The 19,389-nt window shown below is 36.4% G+C and overlaps 1 protein-coding gene across 1 annotated transcript; it reads left to right on the top strand.

Annotated features, from left to right (window-relative positions):
* Positions 1 to 6,953: 6,953 nt before the first annotated feature.
* LOC149784403 (LIM/homeobox protein Awh-like) lies at positions 6,954 to 18,558 on the top strand. The gene is made up of 3 exons (XM_089933267.1): positions 6,954 to 7,220; positions 17,192 to 17,387; positions 18,455 to 18,558. Exons 1-2 carry the CDS (start codon positions 7,160 to 7,162, stop codon positions 17,380 to 17,382), a joined length of 252 nt encoding a protein of 83 aa, XP_089789393.1. The 5' UTR covers positions 6,954 to 7,159; the 3' UTR covers positions 17,383 to 17,387; positions 18,455 to 18,558.
* Positions 18,559 to 19,389: the final 831 nt, after the last annotated feature.

Below are 19,389 nucleotides of genomic sequence, written 5' to 3'. Positions count from 1 at the left end.
ATTATGATATAAATAAACAAGAAATTCACATTGACTCGATATTAATAAGACTTCAGTCAGGAAGAAGGACACCAACGATAATACTCTTGCAATATTAAAACCAAAACCAAGAATAATTGCATCCACATCCACCACAATCAATCCTACCACTATCAGTAACATTATCGCAGGAACAGAAGTACCACCACCATCACAATGCAATAATAATAATAATAATAATAATCCATAACCAGATGTATCTTCGAGTAAAGGTAAATGGGAGGTGGAATCATTCCTAATAATATGGATTCGTTACAGCACAAACAGTTTAAATTAGACTCTTTGTTTTTCGCTTCCTTATTTGCCCCTCGCCATAAGCTAATCTTAGCTGCATATCTGAATTCGTATTTTAGTGATCAGTAAAAAATATATATGGTTAAAGGATGCGTATGGCAACTGATTTTATGTAATGGCCCTGGGACAAAGTTCACGCTGTTTAGAATAGACCCAGAGTTTAAAGTAAGTGATATATCTGATTTTGCAAATTTTATTCGCGCGCGCGCGTGTGTGTGTGTGTGTGTGTGTGTACAGTAATAGGGAGGGGTATCTGAGTTATTTTAAGTCCAGTGTGTGTGTGTGTGTCTGTGTGTGTGTGTGCAATAATAGGGAGGGGGATCTCAGTTATTTCAAGTGCAGTATATGTGCATGTGCAGTAATATGGAGGGGGATCTTAGTTATTTCAAGTCCAGTATATGTGTGTGTGTGTGTGCAGTAATAGGGAGGGGGATCTCAGTTATTTCAAGTGCAGTATATGTGTGTGTGCAGTAATATGGAGGGGGATCTTAGTTATTTCAAGTCCAGTGTTTGTGTGTGTGTGTGTGTGTGCAGTAATAGGGAGGGGGATCTCAGTTATTTCAAGTCCAGTGTTTGTGTGTGTGTGTGTGCAGTAATAGGGAGGGGGTAGGGGGATCTACGTTATATCAAGTCCAGTGTGTGTGTGTGTGTGTGTGTGTGTGTGTGTGTGTGTGCAGTAATAGGGAGAGGGATCTCAGTTATTTCCAACTTACAACGTAGGGACTAATAACAATAATAATGAGGACTTTGTATAGCGCCTAATCTTTAGAAGCTCTAAGCGGTTTTCAATATTAGACAACACGTATAAGATAAAAAAAACATATAATAATATTATTACAAAAAACAAATACCATGAAATTAGAAAAAAAACATTAAAAAGTAAAGAACATGCTGAGAATATTTCAGGTAGGAAACATTATTAGGTCTTTAAGTTTGTTCTTGCAGTCGAAATAAGTGAGTTTTGAGAGCCCTCTTGAATGTGATCACTGTGTCGGTGTGTCTAAGTTCAGTAGGCAATTCATTCCACGTTGCTGGGCCTGGTATGCAAAAGAAATCTGTCCATAAGACTTTGTTTTTGTAGTGGGAATAACGAGTGTATGATTGTCAGAAGAGGAGCGTGCGTATCTTGCTGGTGTGTACACATGGGTGAGATCGGATAGGTATGTTGGACTAGAGTCCGACAGTGAAACGTAGCGCAGACAACAAATGTTGTGTTTGATTCTGGATCAAATTGATAGCCAGTGTAGGGTACAGAGCAGCGGGGAGGTGTGCTCTGATCGGGGTACTCTAAGTATGATCCGAGCAGCTGTGTTTTGAACGTTCTGACGTTTCTGGAATAGATATTGAGATGAACCAGACAGAACTGAGTTACAATAGTCCAGTCTTGAAAGTACTAGGGAACACACAAGTGTTTTAGTGGCATCAACTGAAAGATATTTGCGAATTGAGTTGATGCGTCTCAGTTCAATATATGCAGCCTTGCATATGTTCATCACGTGTTGGTGTAATGTGAGAGTACTGTCCAGAGTAAAACCTAGCTTTCGTACTGATTGTGTGAATTTAATGTTGGCGTTGATGATATTTATTGTTTGTTGTAAAGGATGTGAATGAGAAAATCTTTGTGTTGTGATCAGAATGGCCTCAGTTTTATCATCGTTCATCTGCAGCTTGTTACGCTAGATTTGTATATTTGGGTGTCATCAGCGTACAATTGGTGAGACACTGCATGATGATCTATGACACTTGAGAGCGGCTGAGTGTACATAATGAAGAAAACAGGTTCAAGAACAAACCCCTGTCTAGCACCACAACATAGGTCAATTGGGCTGGAGTGTTTTCCATTTGCAGATACAATATGTGTCCTGTTGACAAGTAGGACTTGAACCACAGTAAGGCTGTATCATGAATCCCAAATACATGCTGGGGACGGTGAAGTAATATATCATGGTCTATTGTGTCAAATGCTGCAGACAAATCAAGGAGGGTGAGGACTGTACTCTTTCCTCTATCCAACGCGGAGAGAATGTCATTAACTACTTTTAGAAGAGTAGTTTCAGTACTATGGCAAAGGCGATATGCAGATTGTACATTGCTATAAAGTCTGTTTGAATTTAGATGAGATATAAGCTGAGATAGAACAACCCTTTCTAAGATTTTTTATATGAATGGGAGATTAGAAACTGGGAGGTAGTTCTTTAAATCGTTATGGTCTAGTGCTTGGTTTCTTCAGCAGAGGCTTTACAATGGCGGTTTTGAAAAATGATGGGAATTCCCCGGATGAGAGAGAGGTAGTAATAACATCAGTTAGTGAAGGCAATACTGGATCTAAGCACTCAAGCAGCAGTGATGATGGAATTGGATCAAGTTCACGTGACTTTTGGTGCACTCTTCATCAGGATTGTACGTACAAAATCCATAGAGATAGGTTCAAATGCTGCTAATGGTTGCAGCTCAGATTCTGTATCTCAACTGTATGGTGACGACTAGTCAATTGAAATTGTGGTTTCAAGCTTATCTCTACTGGTTTGTACTTTGTCACGAAAGAAATTCGCAAACATGTCCGGAAGGATGACTGGAGAGAAGGTAGTTGGAAGTGGTGTTGATTTGTTCCTTGACATTAGCTTGTAAGTAATCTCGAAGTGCTCTTTGTAGCTGGAACTTTCCATGATGTTAGTAGTGTAGTGGGCTGATTTCGCTGCATGGACTGTATTTGTGACATTCTTCTTAGCGACATCATAGATTCGCTAATGAATAGTGAATCTGGTGGAAAGCCAGAGCCTCTCGGCTTTACGGCCGTCTCTTTTAGCAGTGTGAAGCTGGTCCCTAACACTGCTATACCATGGAGAACACTTTTGAATTGATACTCTGCACTTGGTAGCTGGGGCATGTTTGTCAAGCAATGAACACAGACAGCTGTCGAGTTGTTCTGCGGTAGGCGGTAAGGAAGTTGTTAGGTTAGCTTGGATTTCGTGCATTAGTTTGGTTATATTTATCATACGGAGGTTTCTCTTAGTAGCAGATATAGGTAGAGGGTTAGGGACTGATACGTCAAGATGGCATATAATGCAGAGGTGATATGATGCAAGGTCAGGACCGTAGAATGTTATCATCAGGTCTATGAAGAATCCAGTCTAAAATGTGACCATGTTTATGGGTGGGTTGGTTAACTGACTGAGATTGAAAACATTAATGGAATCTATGAGTTTTTATGTATTTGATTTTCCGGGACAGTCAGAGTGAAAGTTGAAATCTCCAAGAATAATCAGGTTGCCACCTATCGAATTTCCATAGTCCAGGAGATTCGGAAACTGCTCCAACTGTATTGCCAAAGGGCATGACTTATGGACAGCATTCTAAATTCATATTTGATATATATTAAAACGAGAGTCGTTGATTACACAGACATACAGACAGACAGTCACATACACACACAGACAGATATATATATATATATATATATATATATATATATATATATATATATATATATATATATATATATATACACCGAAAGTTATCGAGAAACCTAATCGTTCTTTTCAAAGCAACGTCATTATCATATTTCATGGAGCTATCGAGAAAATTAAATTGTTGCTGAATGGAAAAAAAATTTGCATCGTTATCAGATACGATTTCTGCAACTTCTTTCCAAATGGCTTGCTAAATAAGTGACTGTCCTATCCGAACAGGCTGTAACTGAATAGATGGGGTACATGTTCAGTACTCCTCTGTACGTGATAGGCAAGCGATCATGGCCTCAAAATGTGGCCTTGAAATATTTTTCTTTCACATACTAGGCATGTATATGGTGAGCTAAAATGTTTACATTTCTCGGCTTTAAAGCGTCTGGCATTATTTTTGCAATCCTACCAAATCTGTTATAAAATACCTGAATGCAATCAGTAGCTCGGCACGCGAATGGTCCGTAATCGAATTGAGGTAGGAATATAATTTGTACGGATTACGTTTGGATGCTTGGATTGGTCAAAATATAGTTGTCTGTTGCATGACCCGATTTAAAGTGTGGTACTTTACCACGATCATGAATAATAAACGGAACTCAATATTGATAATGATACTATTTGATTTTCACTATCGTGCCTTTTCAAGGGATATATCTCTAGGATTGGTTCTTAGTCTTACCTATATAAAATGCGAATTTCTAGCCCACATAACCATGTCAAGCGCATTTAGCTAATTTTTGTACACATAATGTATATGATTCAAATGTATAGCTACTATTACTAAAAGCAAATTGATCTAAAGAAAGACCCTCCACAGAATGTAATCAAATTTGGCAGAATGCAACTTATAAGGAATACATTTAAAGCTTATACCAATGATGCAGATCCGCTTTCAAGTATGCACATTGTTACTAAAATAAAATAGTCGTTACCAATAGGTAAACCAATAAACTTGTGCAAATCCAGAACTGACGAATACTTTTGATTAAGATTGTCGGAAGGCATTCTCGCATTTACGAACTTTAAAGATTGTACAAAAGCTGCTGATTCACTGTTAAATATAATAATGATAAAAATAAGAAAATATTCAACTGTTTTCTTCTAAAAATCCGTCAAACAGAACTTAACTACATTTCTTCCGACGGTTGATGACAAATTTATTCAATAAGCTGTTTAAAGAAAGGTTTCTGTTCTTTTTGTGTTAAAGTATGTCATACTTAACTTTCTTTACACGTGGATAATTCACTCCACATATTATTTTTACTAAATTTTAAATACCTGGAAAACGATTAGTTTTAATATCTATATTACTATAAATTTATCTGTAAAATGGAAATGCCTTTGAAATGATTTGAGTATTGGAACGTTATATGTGTAAGCGTTGCTGCAAGTAAATTATATGCTGAGGATAGTTTCGCCATTCAAATACTTTCCGTTGATTGAAAAAGCCAACATATTTTTTTATAATTCTGGTTTGACAGTCATTTCAACTTGAACAAAGAATGAATCTAGAAACCAGAAATCTAAATCAAACCAAACCCTTTTGTTAGTTGGTGTGAGCATGCATACTCGTTTATGTCTGCCTCCCCCCCCCCAATGTATGTATGTTTGTATGTATGTATGCATGCATGTATGTATGTATGTATGTATGTATGTATGTATGTATGTATGCAATGATACTACTCTATAGTCTTTAATTCTCAAACAGCACCTACTGTACAGGCGGAAGACTGACATAATCCTCCAAGAGCACCTACTTTACAGGTAGATAGCTGAAACAACTCTCAAACAGCACATACTTTACAGGCCGATGGCTGAGAGAATTCTCAAAGAGCACCTTTTATCTGGCAGAGTGCTGATACATCTCTCAAACAGCGCCTACTTTATTGGCAGATGGCTGAGAGAATTATCAAACAGTGCCTGCTTTACAGGTAGAAGGCAGACACGTCTCTCAAATACCACCTACCTTAAAAGCAGATGGCTTGGACAAGCTGGAAAAATGAACTGGATTACTGAAGGCATAAACAACATACTATGCACCACTCCTGAAAGAGTTACTTCCCATCTATCAACCTTTCAGAATCTATAATGTGTGTAGAGGGTAATGATGAATGTTTTTTACTTCTGGGACAGCCAAATTCAGAAGGAAGCAGAAGTTATATATGTTCTTAATTTTATCCAGCAATGAAATTAGTGGAGAAACACAGGTGCTGATCCTATTCAAATCGTACTTATATACTGAGTTTGAGGCCTATTTCAAAATCTCTCACCCACACCATTATTAATATATCTGTATGTTATTATACAAATATATGATATTATTTTAAAGATATAGCTATTTTCAATTATGCAAATATGCATATAATTTTCTATACAAATAGACCTAAAGTCTATTATAAAAATATACATATTGTCTCTTTACAAAATATCCCTTGTTATATTGTACAAACATAGATAAAATCTATTCTAAAAATATAATTATAATGTTATATAAAAATCTGACTCTAGTCTATTATGTCAATAATTCAGGGAATAAGCCATCACAATATAATCCGGAATGTAGCCCCTAAGGGAGTCTGATGTCAATGTAGACATTTTGCCTGCAACTCCTGCAGATGAACTTGTCCCCAACTGCACTGGTTATCATTTTCTATTGGACTAAACCTATGATGCAGAGAGGGAGATCCTGATGCTTGGGCAACCCAGGGTCTCCATATTAACCTGCTAAGACATGTTGCCCTGGAGAGGTCACTCCAGCCTCACTTCACAGCACTGACACAACCATGAGCCCTATTATATCCCATGGTTTGTGGTCTATATATAAGGCTTGTAGGATGTGTTGCACGACAGTACATCAGCACGCAAGTACGAACAGCATTATCTAATCTACTATCCTTGTACTGAAAGCTTAGGGATAGTTCTCCTTTAAACCATATTGGGTTTTAAACAATGATAATTTCTAAATACTAGATTGTGCTCTCTTTATTTCATTGCTTCTTAACCAATGCGAATTTTGGAGTCAGTTTTATTTTTTGCAGCAAAATAGTTCTTCCGGTTTGGACTGTTCTTCTCCTCTTAGTCACGAAATATATAGCAGAGTAAAAGCATAGTTTACTCGGCACATGTGCTCTAAACAGCAAGCTATGTTCGTCAATACTGAACTGTCTTTTCAACCTGTCTGCAAGACAAAATAATGTTAAAATAGGAGAAAGGTATCGGAAGTTAACCTAAACCTGATGACTTTTATCTAGGCATTATGGGATTGCAGTCTACTTGCAGAATTTACTTATCTCCTGGATTGAAGAGTTTGACGTGCAAAACCGCACCATTAAAACAGAAAATGTAACAACGGAATTGCTTCAATGAGCATGGACGATTTTACATCGTGGAGAGCACATGCTGACAACTTTATGAAGAAATTTAGTAAGTTTAAATTAAAGTCAAGACATAGATTAGGTTAACTTTAGAAAGTCATGAAAATAAACAAAGTAAAGGGGCGGTGAGTATTCGGTACTTTGATAATATATATATATGTTCATCGTTTGGCTTATATTGTATAGAAAATGTATGGTCATAAAGTCAAATTATTATTGTGTATGTCAATGTAATTGTGATCTTGTGAGTATTAGAAAAAGGAAATAAGAGAACACAATAAAACGTTAAACATAATTTATTCTGTATTTATTTACAACATAAATAGCACACATTTATTCGTTCTTCTCTATAATCTCCTCTGTCATTCTAGCCTTTTATTGTACAGAAATATCAATACAAACACCACAATCCAAATGCTACATTCATTTCACCTCAAGCCAGTACCAGGCGAACCCAGAATGTGTTATGACTGAAAGAACCGTAGCAAACAGTCGTAACAATACATATACAGAGAGAGAGAGAGAGAGAGAGAGAGAGAGAGAGAACGGACAGTGCTATCCCTGGATTCTATAGGAAAATACTCGATAATAGTAGGCAGAATCAATATTTAATACAAATAAAACTATCATGCAGGTTAAATAATTTTTAATTCGTACTCTCAGGAGATTTCCGCCTCGGATGCGGGAGGTCGTAGGTTCCATCCCCGGCCGAGTCATACCAAAAACTTATAACAAAATTGGTACTAACAGCTGCCTTGTTTGGCTCTCAGCATTACGAGGTTAGTGTTAGGTCTGGTCGGCCTGGTGTCAGGATAATGTGACTGGATGGGACATCATGCTACATGTCTGCGGCATGATACCCAAGTGATAGACATCACTATAAACTGCCACACTACAGACATCGTAGAGATATGACTGAAACATTGTTAAAGCTAAGTTAAAAATCCAAATCAAACACGCACACACACTAAGGAGATTCGAAACCAGATCCGCGGGTAAACCACACCCATCGCATTGCCTGCACACATGCGTCCATATGGAATCGGTTCACAATTAATATTTCCAGTTCGGTACCCACGAATATAGTTCTAGTCTATTTTTAGAACATTTTTTCCTCTCTCATTTTGATGGTGATAGAAGAGTTTTATTTTTGCATTCTTGGTAGGGATTTAAAGGTAACTTTATTCTTGATATTATGAGCTCAGGATGTTGTTGTCTGTCTGTATTTCGGCGACAGTGCACAGTGAGTAATAAGGCCTTGGTGATGATCCGGAAGTGAAATCTGTGTTCTGTTTACATGCTGCTATGTTGTCAGTCCAGCATCTAATAAAAGAGCAGGTCAACCTTTGACGAGAACTCCATTGTGATGTCATCTTTGAAGGTATTTTAGATTAACATATGATTTGTATTGATTATCACACAGTGAAAGCACACATCACCATAAATGATGCAACGGAGTCGATGTTATATGCACTCGTGTGTAGCAGACACACTCGCAGGAATCCCCAGCAATAAATTCTCATCTATCTGCACAGTCATTCCAGATTCCTATGAAAGAAATCAAGGTATATAGCATTAATTATAGAGAATTATAAATATACACCAGACAGAGCGGAAAGTGCTATCCCTGGATTCCTATAGAAGAATGATATACGGAGCACGAATCAAAAAAGTATCTAACCTGAATGATAGTATTAATTGTATTAAATATCAGTTCAGCTTACTATTATCAAGCATTCTTCTATAGAATTCATATTTGATGCAAATAATAATATCTTATTATATGCTCTCTTTTTTTTTCTCCGTTAACATTATATTGTCAGAATTGTTCAGTATTTTACGATATTGAACTCGCGCACACTTCCTATTGCACTCGTAAAGGAGCTTTTTCTGTTGTAAACAAACAACGGACGTAGACGCCAGTACTTTTGATTTGTAAACCAATCATGTATACTCATGCAGTAGGCGTTTTACGTTTTGGTTGATTAAATTTGTTTCTGAATGAACTAAAGCAGATGTTTCGTGGACTGCCACATTCCAACTTCTTTGTCCATTCCATGTTAACTATTTTGATACAATGTTTCGGATTTAGGCGGGCGATAGACGCCAGACAGGTCATAAAATTGCTGGGTATCCACAAATAACATGCAAGTGACAAGACATAAACTGTAATAGCTGGTAATAAGAATGGCAAAATTTATACTGAATTTCCTCAAAATGTTCTTCCTTAGTTCTGCAAATCCGAATTACATGAGCCATATCATTGGTTCTCAAGCTTGATCACACATTTCGAAATTGTATCGTAATTTTGACTTTATTCCAAGCGCAATTACATCCTCCTTACTGCACTAAAAATGAAATAATTTTTTTTAAAAACATATTCTATAGCGTCTTTTTGATAATTGCAGTTGAAAGAGTTTATATTTTCCCCACAGTATGATTTCAAACATTCAATGACAGAACAGATACACGCTTGCAGATGTCAACACGCTGCTCCTTCGCTGCTGAAATCCGATGTACTTCATGTAAAATTGGCACAGATAAATCCAATCCATAATTACGAACTTTCGTAGAAACGGAAAAAATGCCAAAGTCTATTCATTCCAGATCAAATGGAAAAGTTGTTGCAATGCGCATTCATTCAAAATATGACTCCAAGTTTGAATTTTAAGTAGATCAAAACGCCATTTTTTCCGACAGTTATATCTAGCGTGCGACTAAGTTCAAATTTATCTGGGCGGAGTTATATGCGAATTAATAATGTTGTTCTTGTGTAATGCTGAATCTGCGCTTGTGTATTAATTTGAAATACGGCATTAATTCCGTTACTTTGTTTCTTGAAGTGTAATTTTGTTTAAGTAATTAAGCCTTATGTAGAATAAGAAAATGATTATATAATTTAAAAAGTTACTGCATTTGTATGAGAAAATATGAATTCGTTTTTTCGGATGGAAATACTGCGCTCCCAAGGTAGTACAGTATTTCCATCCGAAAAACTCGTTCATATTTTCCAATACAAATGCAGTAACCTGTAAATACAAGCGATATAATCCAGGGATAGCACTTTCCGTTCTATCTGTTGGATGTATGTCAATTACGTTTTTGTTTTTGTTGTTGAGTTTAATCATAGTGGTGTGCGCACAATTGTGCATGTGCCACTTTTTCTGACTGCACCGCAGCCTGCTAGCTGTTCCTGGGGAAGGGAATGGTGCCACCTCCCCCAGGCTTTTATGGGTTCAAGGAACCCGGATAGTTGGCCTCAATCTGTGGGTCCATAAAGGTCCCTCACAGTTGAATGATTTGCTGTCATTAGTGGGAAGAAGAGCTCGGGAAAGGTTCTGGCTGCTTCACATCGCTGGTTTCTTGTTGCATTTGCCTGGTATTTCTTGCTGTTTTTTGTTTGTTTTTGTATTCTTCAAAATGTTCTCAAAAGGGTGGGTGTTCTATGCTGTTTATAGAGGTTGTTAGTAGAAATAATGTATGAAGAGAGATTTTCAAGGTTATTATGGTATTACTAGTCGATGTGTTTATGGTGTGCTTCCTACGTTATCTTATTTATAAGATTTTAGATATTGCCTATTTAAGTTATTTGTTTATTAATGTTTCTTTTAGAGATTTAATGCAATGACGTTAATCACCCTCTTCGCAACGTTATGTTTACAGTTACTCTTCTTTTTATCACTCGTTCTTGAGGAGATATTTAATACATCTGTGGTTTGTATTTTTAATGGGGATGTTTAGAATTACTGTTCTTTCTAATACTTGAACGTAACACAAGGGCGCCCTACAGATAATACGAACTTCTGAGAGAGTGACAGGTGTAAGATGACGATGTTTGCATTTGCAACATACATACTGGATAGAATGTTGGCATATCGCTATGTTACTTTCATTACTGTCTGAAATCGCTTTGGATCTTGTACTTTGGAATCGTTATATGATCTAACCACATAACTGACTCAAATAACTACTCCCATGAGCTCACAAAATCAGTATGAATTAGTCTACAATACACTATATTCAGCAGTTATTAAAACGAGTAAAATGAACTTTGCCAGACTAGACAATATCAGTTTCCGAATGTGCAATGAATGAATCACCAAATATATAAAATGTATTTTAAAAAAGTTGCCGTCTCTTTATCTTAAATTAACCTCTGAAGTCTAGGATGTGAACCAGTGACTAAGCGAAGCTATCAGTTTTTAACCGGCACACCTATGAAGCAAGGCCAAGCTGTATACTCTATACCCCAAAATACCCATAACAATCAAACACCAAATTAGAGGAAATTAAAAGTTCTTTTATCTCAATTCCTAAGATATACAAAGTAAGTTTAAAATAACCAGCAGGAGTAGTGAGAAAAACCTGAGAAATTTGTTTCATTTATAAATTTAACACGATGCTAAATATGACACTGTAGAGAGCGACGACAGTTAGCCCAGTTATTTTATAATTAACTAGGTTAATTGTCCATCCAAGGACAGGAATGCTGAAAGCAAAACCGAAAATTTAAAGACATTGGTATGAATGACTTTGAAAGGAAGTTTGGATATAAAAATACCCAAAAGTATAAAAGGGATGATGATGTCTCAACGAGTTTAGAACAAGCGACCCTTTATTTGGGAACCGCGACACATAAAAAAGGGGGTGTTTATATATAAGGTGATGATGTTTAGAGTTATTGTACTTTCTATTACTCGGATGCGACACAGTAACCGTGATTATGTTTTTATTTTAAAGATAATGATCTGATTGATTTCATTTTGACTTTTTGTGGTTTAACCCAATTGGTTTGCACATCGCGGCGAGTATGTTGGAAAGAACCACTAACAAGCTTTCTTACATACCTACGTTGGTCTAGCCGGGATTCGAACTCACGTGATCCCAGGTGTTGTGTGTGTGATCTGTTAAGCATGGCGAGCGCCTTAGATCACTCAGCCACCAAGGTCCTCGAGGATGATATGAAGACGAAGAAATAAAACAGGAATTTCACGGAGGTTAGAATTTTATTTACATAGTGTCATTTTTACGTTTCTACTTTGTATATTAGGGAAATAAATGTTATTTTCTATTTTACAAAACTTGTTGGTTTCAACTCTTTCTTATTGCTTAGTTTAAGTCCATAGTCATAATAAAATCCATCATATACAAACTAAGGAAAATATATGGCATATATGTGAACTACATGTCATTATACATATATAAAATAACACGCAGAATACTAAATGTTGGAAGTTTTGTTCTAGTTTAATGACATTTTTCAGCGCAGTTAAGGTTCTACATGGCAGCCATATAACTAGTGGAGGAAGAACCCGGGTAAAACCCTTGTTACAACCACTGACCAACGCGAAGCTACTTCAAGCTTTCTCACATACCCACATTCGACTTTCCCGAGACTCGAAACCAGGCGGACATTGGTGAGATCGCACTGATCGGTAAAGACGAGCGCTTTAGACCACTCAGCCACACAGGAACACAATAAATAAATAAATGTGCGAGTTCACATCCTACCATAGGACCAGTATAGGTCAGCTTCCGTAGTGTGTCCTTTGGCAAGGCATTTTACTTCAAATGCCTCGGCACTAAATAACCTACATGTGTTGATGTGCTGTATAGCCGAAAACAAAGATCTTTCATTCTTAGAAATTTTGCTATAACTTTCAATCAGTTTTTAAAAAATATTGATGTAGAAGATACTAATTGAAAATCTTCATCTTTCCCTGTTATATATTTTTCTCTTCATGTAGTAGTGAAAAGGTTATTTCATTTGAATATCTAGTTTGTAATGTAAAGTTTTATGTAAACCGTCATTTCTGCATTATTAATCACTATGGGTGGGTACAATAGCCATTTGTCTATACATGTACCGGATGTGCACATGGAGTTTCTTTTGTCAGGTTATTTTTCTGAGTTTTTGTACTTCATATAGTCATTAGTCATGCAAATAAATATAGTAGAATAATTAAAATATAAAACGTATAAATGTTGACGATTTCCCCTTATTATGAATCGTTTTGAAAAAAATGACTAATCAGAACGCTTCCTGCTCTTTGGAAAAGTGTCATTGACGAGTTTGTCAGTCTGTTGGACATGTCGCATGGAGTCACCATAAGTAAACGTCAGGTGTTTGAGTATTAGCTGGCATAACAATTCTTTACTATGTATATTTTAAGTAAAATGTGCTCATTCTTCATTTTAATATGACAGTATTCCATACAAAATCTTGTTATATGCTTCTGCCTTTCATAATTCTAAGGGTAACTAGGTCAGACCTAGCCGATGTACACTGCACGTGCTATTCAATCCTTAGGGCGACTACAAGTCTTGTAATCACCTAATAGCTGTGTTACGTATTATTTTGATAGCTGCTGTCAATTGCTTTATATCGCAGTTTTAGAATGTTTCAATTATTGTATGACTGCTCCGGCCGCCTCTGACGCGATAGGTCGGGGCTTCGATCCCCGGCCGAGTCATACCAAAGACATGCAAAACTGGTGCTAACAGCTGCCTCGCTTGGCGCTCAGCATTAAGAGGTTAGTGTTAGGACTGGTGGTGTCAGGATAATGTGATTGGGTGGGACATCATGTTAAATGTCTGCGGCATGATGCCCCAGTGCTAGACATCACTAGAAACTGTTACACTGCAGACATCGTAGTGATATGACTGAACAATTATTAAAGCTACATTAAAAATACAAATCACACACACACACACAAACACACACGCAGATGACCGCTCCGATGGCCTAAGTGGTTGGAGCGTCCGCCTCGGATGCGGGAGGTAGCGGGTTGGAGCCCCGGCCGAGTCATACCAAAGACTTGTATATATGGTACAATCAGCTGCCTCACTTGGCTATCAGCATTAAGAAGTTAGTGTTAGGAATGGTCGACCTGGTGTCAGGATAATCTAATTGGGTGTGACAATGCTACATGTCTGTGGTATGATGCCTCAGTGCTAGACATCGCTATAAAATGCCACACTGCAGACATCGTAGCCATATGACTGGAAAATTGTTGAAGGTACGTTAAAAGTCCAAATCTCTCTCTCTCTCTCTCTCTCTCTCTCTCTCTCTCTCTCTCAAACACACACACACACACACACACACTCGTGCACACAAATTTCATTTATATCATATGTTTGTAATAAGCAGTTATCATTTTGTTTGGTTACAATACCCAAAAACTATTTTTTTATACCATTGTACTGAAATTATTGTACATTTTTTTAACTGTTGGTTCGTGTTATTTAGATAGTTTACAAGTACGTCAATAATGATAAGGAATATGATTCCAAGGTAAAAGTGAATGTGCAGAAATAATGAGAAAGACTGGTGTATTATTTTGTATTAATTATTCAGTCAGTGTATTGCCAACTCTACCGTGCCTTATCTCGTGTATAACGTGTATAATAAAAATAGCAATTCAAGGCCAGAAAACATGGAATTTTTCTTTTACACCTGCTACATTTGTATCTTGAATATGTATATACAAGAAACTTAAAACGTTGAACCTATACACAGTAGAACAATCCGTTTGAACGCATTTACTGATCTTTTCTTTCCTTCATGTCAGCGTGGAATACAGATCAGTGTTAGCTGACTTATTTAGTTTTACTTTTCAACGAAATGTAGACTAGTTTATTATTTTAATGCGATTTCGAATGCGTCCCAGGCACAAATAATTTTCAAAACAAGATTCAATGTTTTAATTTCGTTCGTACCACAATACTGTCGGGTGGGGTGGGGTAGTACAATACGTTTTAATCTCTTAATAACACAACACTGGTGGGGTGGGGTAAGCATAGTTTTCTTTATATTCAAAACGCTGGATATTAGAAATTAATGTTTTTGTTCTAATAATTCGTACAGACAATTACGTTTTGAATAATATGAAAGAATAATTATTTGGCATGTGTATTGCAATACGGGTATTCGTGTATGCCATGTATTCATATCGATACTTATTCTTGCTATGCAGTGCGAAGGAAACATCTGTGTGGTTGTAGATTAAGTATTACCGAGTGCTTTCTACTGCACGAGAACGATTAGTATTGGCATGTGCGATGTTTGCGTTGCTATATATGTCTGACCAATTTTATGTTGTGACCAGTTTTGAGGCTAATTATTTTGTTTAATTTAATTTATTTGGATTGCAATTTGTCTTCGCTGGAAATACTAGTACTCTAAATTAAATCTTGGACAAGGACTGTTATCGAAATTTACACATAATTCAAACACTGGAATATTACTTTCTGTGATTCAATAAAGAACTGTGGACACATCAGTACGACGAAGACCACATGATACATCATAACCTTCCATTTCGGATTTCATCGGGAATCGAACTCAAGTTTCATTAGGACTTTTTATTACTAGGAATTCTATTTTTTAATTCTTGGATTATTCTTTGATTATTTTTGGATTTGATTCGAAGATCTTTTTCTCATTTTTTCAAAGCTTGTTGTGTTCACTTTTTTTTACGTTTTATAAGAGCCTGAACACATAACAATACACACACACACACACACGCACACACACAGACTCACACACACACACACACACACACACACACACGTTCTCTCTCCCTCTCTCCCTCTCTCTCTCCCATATGTTGGTGTTAAGACTCTAGGTCTTAAAATATGTTGGAAAAAGAAAACGTCAAACCATCATTTTAAGTAAAATTCAACAATTTATTTTATTAGAATACAAAGTTAGAAGTCGAATGACACTTACAATATTGTGATGTAAATCCGAAATCATAAATATACCTTCAGAAGTCCAAATGGTTTGGATGTTTCTAATGAATTTCAATAGTCTTAAATGTCTCATGTACCTATGATCTAATTCATAATTCACAAAATTTGCATCATGTCCTAATTAATTCGATGAGACCCAGAAAATTCCAATGAATGATTTATCTAAGTAATTTTTCTAGAATTACATCTTAATGACTTTATTCGGATCAAAACAAGTTTCTCACAGATTGACCACTTTTTCATAAATTAATTTTATTTGACCTAATGCAACAGTTGTTGTTGTGGTGGGGTTTAACGCCATTTTTCAGCACATGATAGGCTATGTATGGCGGCAAGTAATAATGATGGAGGAAGAACCCGGGAAGAACCACCGACCCACGAGAATCTGCTGGCAAGCTTTCTCACATACCCACATTGGCCGAATCCTGGACTCGAACTCACGCAGACAGAGGTGAGATGGCAGTGATCCGTAACGAAGAGCGCTTTAGACCACTCGCCGTCCTCCCCCGCCCCCGCAACCAACAGAATGTTCTAGAAAACTAATCATTTTGTAATGAAGAAATTCCAGCCAATTGTAAACATGTTTAGGCCTTGAATTCGAGTTTTAGCAGACGTCGTTTTACCTCTTACAATAATGCCAAAAACTCGACAACTCTCACCCAGATGGTTAATTTCTTTTTGTGACTCCTGTTTTTAAGCCGACCAATACTTTGTACTTTGGATTCCTCTGCAGTGAAGTACGCAAAAGGAAAAAAAAAAAGAAATAAGAAAAAAGGATAAAGATGTATTAACAAAGAAATGGCGAATATGATTTGAAAATGGATTTTTACCCAAGCTCAAAATTTATAAAGCCTCTTTTTCTCCGTAGTAATTATGTTTATTCTAAAGATCATTAAATCTGTAAGTTATAATTTAGATATAAAATAAATGTTTTTCGAAATGGTCCGGTAGGCTAGTGGTAGGACATCCACCTCCGATGTGGAAGGTTGCGGGTTTGAACCTCGATCGAGTCGAACCAGACTAATAAAAATGGTACATGCAGCTGCCTCGTTAGGCGCTCAACATTAAGAGGTTAGTGTTAGGACTCGTCGGCCTGGTGTCAGGATAATGTGACTGGGTGGGACATCCACATGTCTACAAGATTCCCCAGTGCTAGACATCACCATAAACTGTCAAACTGCAGACACAGTAGCGATATGACTCAACTTGTTTAAATATCAAATCGCACACCTCACCCACAAATTTACACATTTCTTTCTTTTACAGAATTTGGCGTCAAGTGTTCTAAATGCAATAGGATCATTCAAAGTGCTGACTGGATGTATCGTGCACGTGCTTCTCTTGCGACAGCTGTAAGACAACACTCCACGGGGGATGAGTTTATTCTACAGGAGATGGAAATCCTCTGTAAAGGTCACCAGAAGGATATTTTGGAAGGAGGACCCCACAAAGGTTAACCTTGGTAAAATTTTATATTGAATATTTTATTCCATATTTTGTATGCCACGGGATAATTTACAACCTTGATTTGGTGGTGGTGGTGGTGGTGGTTATGGTAATGGATGTTGTACTAAGGTTTTGGGATGTGTGTGTGTTGGGGCCTTTGTTGTCTAAGCACAACAAAGGAAATGCTACACGTGCAAGACATTTTTCCGCTTTTATGATTAAAATTAAATATACAGCTAAACATGTCTTAATTTGGTTTGATATTTTTCCAAAGCTTCATTACTTATTCGATCTTTCGTCTTGGATATCGCTTTCGAAAAAAGAATGTCTTTAATTTCCAATTCTTGTTTTAATTGCATTGTGCAATTCAAACGAATGGTAAATCTTGACAGTTTGGTGCATAATTAAAAGTGTGCATTTTGAATTACCTCAATAAATATATAAATGAATAAAAATGTCAGGTGGGGCTTGTTCCAAGAATATTTCATTTTGTATATATGTCATTAGATAGTTAATGAAAATTCCGGCTAAATATAGATATATTAAAATTCACGACAGATCATTATTATATTTTTCTGAAAATGAAATAAATTATAATAAGAACGTTTGAATCAAATGGACAAATATGACTTAAATTTCAATACATGATGTACACAATATACATTGCGGTTAAAGTAATTGAATTTTACAACACGAAGATATCCAATATGCGTCTTCCGCGGATGCATGAATATAATAAACCACATTTTATTAATTTTCAATAATGATTTGTTTCTCCTTCACGTCTACCTTTCTTCATTCCTTCCCTCCTATTTTTTCTGAACTTCACCAGGACGAAGGTAGAACCCGTTAAAGAGCTGAATATATGTTCAAATTTCATGAATTTGTTTAGTGTAGATATTAGTGTAGATATTAGTGTAAATATTAGTGTAGATATTAGTGTAGATATTAGTGTAGATATTAGTGTAGATATTAGTTTCATTACTGTCATAGTCTTCATTATAGTCTCATTGTAATGCATTATATTAAATATGTATGACAATGATAATGACCATTATTATTATTATTATTATTATTCAATAGAATCTGAAACTGAACACAACGCAAAATTGGTTCGAACAAGCTTCATGAGGAACAACTACAAGTTCTTAGGAGAATTTCAGTTTTAATTGCAACCCTGACGGCCAAGACTTGGAACATATCTCACGGGGTTAGGCAAGCATCAAGCATGTGACTCAAATCTGGTTCCAGAATTAACGAGCGAAACAGAAAGACAATAACAGCAGCAGTGTTCCAAGTTACTCTCTCTCTCTCTCTCTCTCTTGTTGGGGGGGGGGGAACGATAAGATATTTATTAATAATAAGTGACTAAAAAAGCTTAAAAACTTGCAGATGCAATTCTTTTTATAGATGCAACCATTCAAGAGAAATCGGTACTAAGTTTTTCAAATGCTTTACGATGTTTCGACAAGCTTAAGAGACAAATCTCCACTGGGGATGAATTTATTCTGCAGGGGAGACAAGTGGTCTGTAGAAGTCACCACAGATTTTGAAAGGACGACCTCATAAAGGTAACCTAGTTAAATTTTATTTTGATTATTTTATTCCCTACTAATATTTATGCCACTGGGCAATTTGCAAGGTGGTGTTGGTGGTGGTTGTGAGGTTGATGCTAACTTTAGCTGTCGTAGTGTTCTTGCCGTTGTGTGTGTGTGTGTGTGTGTGTGTGTGTCTTGGGGTCTTTGTGTTGTCTAAGCATAAAGAAGGAAAAACTGCAGGTGCAATATATTCATTTTGTCGCTTTACATACTTCAATATTTTATCTTTGATTTTGTATTTATTCATTTTTAAATGTCTCAGACTGACGTAAAATTAAATATATATTTATTGTATTTTCGAGGATAGATACGTTGTTTATGGTTTTATAACTACAAACACTCCCATAAGTAAAAAAAAAAAGAAAGCAAATCAATTAAGGATATAATGAGCAAGATGAATATTGCCGGTATGTGGAAAAC

The sequence above is a fragment of the Sinohyriopsis cumingii genome, chromosome 14, assembly GCF_028554795.1.
Source record: "Sinohyriopsis cumingii isolate HCF-2022 chromosome 14, ASM2855479v2, whole genome shotgun sequence".
Lineage (NCBI taxonomy): Eukaryota > Metazoa > Mollusca > Bivalvia > Unionida > Unionidae > Sinohyriopsis > Sinohyriopsis cumingii.
This window is presented reverse-complemented; position numbering and strand designations above follow the sequence as displayed.

Coding starts and splice junctions, on each gene's coding strand:
- LOC149784403 (XM_089933267.1), top strand. CDS start 7,160: ATGAGCATGGACGATTTTACATCGTGGAGAGCACATGCTGACAACTTT. Junction 7,221..17,191: donor CAACTTTATGAAGAAATTTA/GTAAGTTTAAAT, acceptor TTTCTTTTACAG/AATTTGGCGTCAAGTGTTCT.